The 6565-nt window shown below is 32.5% G+C and overlaps 1 protein-coding gene across 1 annotated transcript in view; it reads right to left on the reverse strand.

Annotated features, from left to right (window-relative positions):
- The window catches only part of LOC107450713 (sn-1-specific diacylglycerol lipase ABHD11), a gene marked incomplete in the record, with an annotated part of 66909 nt that overhangs the window by 14278 nt on the left and 46066 nt on the right, over positions 1-6565 (reverse strand). The window contains 1 exon segment of the mRNA XM_043040697.2: positions 5705-5858. Coding sequence (XP_042896631.2) covers positions 5705-5858 — 154 coding nt within the window.

Below are 6565 nucleotides of genomic sequence, written 5' to 3' on the forward strand. Positions count from 1 at the left end.
ATATTTGTTGTTAAAAATGCATATAACATTCAAATTTGAAGCAATAAAATAATAATCTTTGCAACCGTACATTTATCGACGAAATAAAATTGGGCGGTGATACCCGACAATCATGTGAGCGGGGCTACCTGAAATCCAATTTTTTTGTAAATTTGTAATTACTCGAACAATTTTTCCCATATAAACTTCGTTCGTTGTGCAAATTAATCTTAAGACTACATACTTTAATGCTGTATGTATAGAAAAAATTATTTTTTTACTATTAAAATGAAGTTTAATCGAAAAATTCAACCAATTTTTCTTAATTTCATGACTACTGTATTCAACATATTTTCAAAAATATTGCTTACCATGTTAACAGCTGCATACATACTTGAAACTTTGAAAATAATCTTTTTTAAATATAACAATTAATGTCCGATGGCCCATTGACTTGAAAAAATATTCTATACATATGAAATCGACAGTGGATGGGGCTACCCGACTCTCCCCTACGTGATACCGAAAACAAAATAAAAACATAAGCACCAAGCTGTTTGGCGATTTGCGAGAACGCCTTTAACGCCAATAGAAATTTTCGCCAACCCTTTTTTTATCTATGGTATGGTTTGGCAATTCCCTTACCGGTGAAGTATGAAACGTCGGCGTTGTATGGAATGATTAGGCATTGTATAGAATGTCTGACGTTTTTAGGCAAAGTATGAGATGTGCGAAGTATTACATACTTTGCCTAGGCATTGTATAGAATGCCTAGACATTCTATACAATGCCGGATGCTATTCAGGCAAAGTATGAAATAAACGTCCTGATGAGGTTATTATGTAAATGATGTGCATGTTTCTGTGAATGAGCGAAATCGGTGGTTGTTGACTTTCACCGGTGAATGTTGACAGTCACATAGTCGCTTTGGTGAATGTTCGAAATATTTATTACATCCGATTTGATATTAATTTATTCGTGGATATAATTACATTTATTCGATATTTTAATACTTACTGACGATAAGTTAGAAGAAACTTCAGTGTTTGGAGTATCGGGCAAATGCATACCGGGCAGTGACCCTTGATCTTAAAAAAACATCAGTGCAGGGTATACCGGGCAGTTACACTGAACCATAATAAAACATCAGTGAAGGGTATACCGGGCAAATGTATACCGGGCAATGGCACTTAGATAGACCTAGTATATATTTCGGACATTTACCAAAGGTCCAGTCATACTAGTTCTAGTTAAGTGCCATTGCCCGGTATACATTTGTCTGGTATACACTACACTGATGTTTTTTTAAGGTCAAGTGCCATTGCCCGGTATATGCTACACTGATGTTTTTTTTAAGGTCAAATGGCACTGCCCGGTATACATTTGCCCGGTATACCGTACACTGATGTTTCTTTTAATCTATCGTCAGTAAGTATTAAAATATCGAATAAATGTAAAACTACCTATTTCGGTCATTCACAGTAACATGCATTTCTCAAAAATAAAAATGTTATTCTGAAAAAAATACTGAGAGTGACATTGAAAAGCATTTATTCAAAATGTGGAAAGAAAATTAAAAAGTTATGCAGAACAAAATTTAAGCCTTTCTTATTAAGAGAAATAAAATTTTCATACAAAAAAATATGAAATTAACCTACTTGTTGCAACATGGCAGGCTTAAATTACATTTTGAATTAGATTTCACTAAATTTTTCCATGTAAATTTCATTACATTCCTCCATTTCCATGTAGCACAGTAAAAAAATAATTTTTGTTATTAGTCCAAAGTCACGAGCCACGCGTTCAAAGTCACGAACCTTGCCAAGTGATATTTGAAACGAATAGGAGATGCATTTTATACTTTGCCGGTTTCTCATTTGGCAATCTATACAATGCCAAGGAAATGTGTGAAATATAAATCATTTCATACTTTGCCGGCTAATTTTAGACATTCTATACAATGCCTAGTCATTCTGTACAATGCCGGATTTCATACTTTGCCGGTAACAAGTAAATAAAAATTGAAATTTTGCATACTCTGACTAATGTACTAATGGTGGCATTTATAATTATTTTTTACTTTAACTTTCTACTTTAATGTGTTTTTTACCCATTGGCAAAATGGGTGTTGTTTTATGTTTGATGCTGTGCGCGCCTTATTTGGACGTCATCACACTTTTCAACTGTATTTAAGAGCAATAGTAAACCGTGCACATACGTTGTCATTGCAACGTTGCTATGGCGACCACTACTGTTTGATAATTTTTTTATATTTTTTTTTTCACTTTTAATTTTGTTATGCATTAAGTTGGTGAGTTTATTCTTAAGGTATGGGACCAGAGAGATCCCATAACTACTTCTTGAGTTGTGAATAAAAGAGAATTTCATCATTTGAAAGATATATATATTTTTTAATGTTCTTTTTAAGATTTACTTATTTATAATTACTGTCTTGACAATTTTAATATAAATATGAATGTTAAAGAAGCTAAAGAATTTCATGACGTCTTAAGAAGCGTATATTGTTTGAAATTGAGAACCAATCTAGCCCATTCGATAACAAGAGGTCAAAAATCAGTCAAAAATGCAGTGTCTGAAACTTATGATTTAAAATGTTGTGTCGTTTATGACTGCAGAAAAAAAAACACACATTAGATCAATGGACAACCAGTGATTGCAAAAAGCTATCAGAATTATTTTTTTATTAACATTTTATTATTTATTTATTTTACAAAATGGCTATTAGGGGAGGTTAGTACCATCTTGTTAAATTAAAGGTTTCGACAAATATCCCTGTTAAGATACCCAACAATAGAAAAAAACTTATTAAAAATATTAAGACCAAAGAGCAAAGAAAAATACACAAATAATAAAGCTTTCTTGAGTTAGTTCAGTTAACTGATTCAAACTAAATTCGTTGAACAATTTCGGTTCAGATTTGTTGCAAATTACCAGTAAATGGATAGAGTTAATTACTGCTCTAGCCGACCGGCCTGTGTAGGGAGCGGGGAACTGTCCTTGCATCAGAAAGGTCCTGGGTTCGAATCCCGGGCAAGGCATGGATGTTTCTTTCTCTCTCTGTGTGTTCTTTGTCCTTTATCCTTTGTGTGTGAATGTGACCCGTCCTATAAACAGGTTGTGTGAATGGCGTGGCAAAAGTCGAATTCCTGGCCATAGATGGCGCCACTGAAAAATAGGAACAAGCGCATCCCCACTGCCTAAACAGGCAGACGACAAAAAAAAAAAGAAAAAAAATTACTGCCCTAACATTTCTTTAGGCTTTTAATAATTACCTAAATGGTCAACACAACTTTTTTAATTTCTGCGAATAAAAATTCTCAGAATGAATAACAAAACTTCCCTCATGTAAGGAAAATAAAACCAGCTTTGTAGCTCGAAAATTAATTCAAAGAAAAAGAAGTTAATAAATAGAAATTAATAGTAAAAGCAGACGACTAACATTATATGCTATTAATTAATGTTAACTTAAAAAATTTATTAAATTAAAATTAAAAAATAGAAAAATATTTTTGTAATAAGCTGGTCAAACCATCTATAATTCTCTTTCAACCTGCATAGCATCATATAACATAGAAGTGTCGAATGTCCATAGTCTAGATGCATTGGTAAAATTTGTTAAGGCACCAAATAAACAAATAAGGGGTGATTGATTGCATTCCGGGTTTTTCGGATCATCCTTCCAGGTCCAGGAGCTAGGAAATTAGGAGGAATGTGATTTTTTCACAAATTTCGCTGCTTTCCGCGTACCTCAAGACCATAGATACGTTGACTTCCACGAATCAAAAATAAAGTTAAAATTAAGAATTACCCAATCTAAAATTTAAATTTTGAAACGTTTGCTAAGTAGCGTTAGCGAGTTGGTTTCATAATTATGATTCTTCCTCCAATTTGATTGTCTTTTTTTCTTTCATTCGTAGGATTTTGATTTTTTTTTTATTCGTCGGATTTTCGCAGTTTTTAATATTGAAACTGCGCCGGAATTAGATAATACCGCAATTTATATTCGTGAGATTTAAAAACCGTACATCGCGATTCGTATTCACTTGATTCAAAAATCCAATATCGCAATTTGCATTTACGCGCTTTTAAAATCAATATCGCACTTCGTATTCGCGCTTTAGTTATATCAAACATCGACTTTTGTATTTATTCGTTATTTAAAAGTCACACATTGCGATTTATACTCGCACTCGAATCATGCATTCTGATTTGTATTTACGTGATTTGAAAATCCAATACCGCGATTTTATTATCCGATAGCTCATATTCACGCGATTTTATAATCCGATAGCTCATATTCACGCGATTTTATAATCCGATATCATGATTCTAGCAAGAACTAAGTTTTCCCTTAAATTGATTTCTACAAAAGTGTGTTATTCCTCATTGGTAAGTAATTTCATCATAAATCTTATTTCAAAAAATTATATTAAACATGTATAGTAAGTAAATTGATATCTTGATACCGAGTTTCTGAACATAAATTTTGAGGTTTTTATTACCTAGTGTCACTATCACCCGTGACAAATATTATTTTTCCGTATAATGATATTGGTATGCACTTTATGATCCCCGATAACAGAGATTTTATTTGACAGGTGAATTGGTACACGCTCTATGACTTTAATAACGGAGATTATTTTCTAGTAGGTTTATTGATACATGTTGCATGATGCCCTTTAGCAATATTGTGTTTTTTGGTAGGTATATTAGTACAGTGTCTGACCTTAGCATTCGAAATTATTTGTGTATTGGTACACACTGTATGACCCCAAGCTTAGAATATCTTGCGTAAGAGCTTTTGCTTTGTCAAGTTCCGAGATAGATGCGATTAGATGGTAGACTACGTTTTTGTCTATCCCCACCTCCATGTAATGACCATTATTGTTTTCCGCCATCTGAAATCGTGAAATCGTATGTTCAATCGTTGAAAGTAATATATGCTTGGAAGATCTTACGTAGATGCTTATCATGCTTTTACTATTGTTAGGTTACAGGATAGATGCGATTGGATAATGGTAGTCAAAGTCTTCATCAATCCTCACCTCTATATAATGTCCGTTATAATTCGCCGTGGAGGCGAGAAATCGTATGTTCAATTGTTGAAAGTCAAAGTATGTTCAATCGTTGAAGATCTTACGTACATGCTTTTGCTTTGTTTGGTTCCTGGATAGAGCCGATTTGATCATGGTAGACCAAGTCTTCGTCAATATCCACCTTTATTTGAAGTCAATTATTGCTTTCTCGTGAAATCGTATGTTCAATCGTTGAAAGTAATATCTACTGTAAGATCTCACATACATGCTTCTGCTGTTAAGTTCTGAAATAGATGTGATTGTAGCATAGTAGACCAACCTTTCGCCAATCACAACTGAGCGAGCAAGAATTCAAAGTTTGAGCTCTAGGAGACCAAGCTGTATAAAAATGATTCCTGATGGTCGCCATCTGGTAACGATTGTTGAAACTTTTTTTTCTGGAAAAAATTGCCATTAATTAATTTTCATTCAATTTTACATGCATACTTTGTGAAACGAGCTGCTTATAAATACCAGTTTTAATTAAGGGCACACTGTGCATTGAATTTTTCTTCTAAAATCAACAAGTTTGAGCTATACGAAAAATACTGGTATAATACAGCATACTTTTAAAAAAATACTCGTATGATTCAATTGATTCAGCAAAAAAAATATTAACTTATTCTTACTTTTCTCTTTGTTTTTTTGGCAATAATTGGTGCAAAATGTTTCCATGTTTTTCTGTCCGATGCGAGCCCGTGAAGAAGAACTATAGGTGTTAAGTTAGGGTTACTGCCTTCAGTGGATTCATACAAGTCATAAGCTAAGTTAACAGGAGTGGTGCTAAAAAAAGTAAGAAGGAGAGAAAGAAAACGAAATGAGAGTCTGTGGGTGACAAAACTTTCAAGTTTAAGAAAGCTAATTTTTTCTCTTAAAGAAGCTTTTCCCTTTCGATCAAACTAATCTGACGAAAGAGGGAGAGAAAAATCCAAATATATTTTTAATCCTTATTTAATTTTCGCAAATTAACTGATGGTGGATATTTACTCTATCCAATCCAATAACATGTAAAATATGTGACTATCATCCAATCTCAATTTGAGATATAAGGCATATAGCATTTTAGGTTCTCTAATTATTTTTTTCCTGATAAAATTATCCCTTTATGTTATATTTCTGTTGTGACTATTTTTTGAAAGGTAGTTTAACATTATATATTTGTCTTAGTTCATATTTTTGATAAAATACCTCTGTTTTTGCATAATTTAGGTTGAATCGTTTTCATTAGTTTAATTTGTTTAGTTCCATTAGTTGAAATTACATGTTGAAATATATCATAATATAGACAAATGTGTTATTTAAAATTATGCTCTCAAAACCATAAATTGCCTATTTTTATTGGGTTGCATTTGTGAAAGGAAAATTTATAATAGTTCTAAATACAATCTAGCATTATTTCTCCTAAATTAAGAAACGAACCAGCCCCTTATTTTTTCATAGGTATAGTGCTGTTGAATGTTGCTCTAACATCCAAATATATATATATATAT

The sequence above is a fragment of the Parasteatoda tepidariorum genome, chromosome 5 (assembly GCF_043381705.1).
Source record: "Parasteatoda tepidariorum isolate YZ-2023 chromosome 5, CAS_Ptep_4.0, whole genome shotgun sequence".
Taxonomy (NCBI): domain Eukaryota; kingdom Metazoa; phylum Arthropoda; class Arachnida; order Araneae; family Theridiidae; genus Parasteatoda; species Parasteatoda tepidariorum.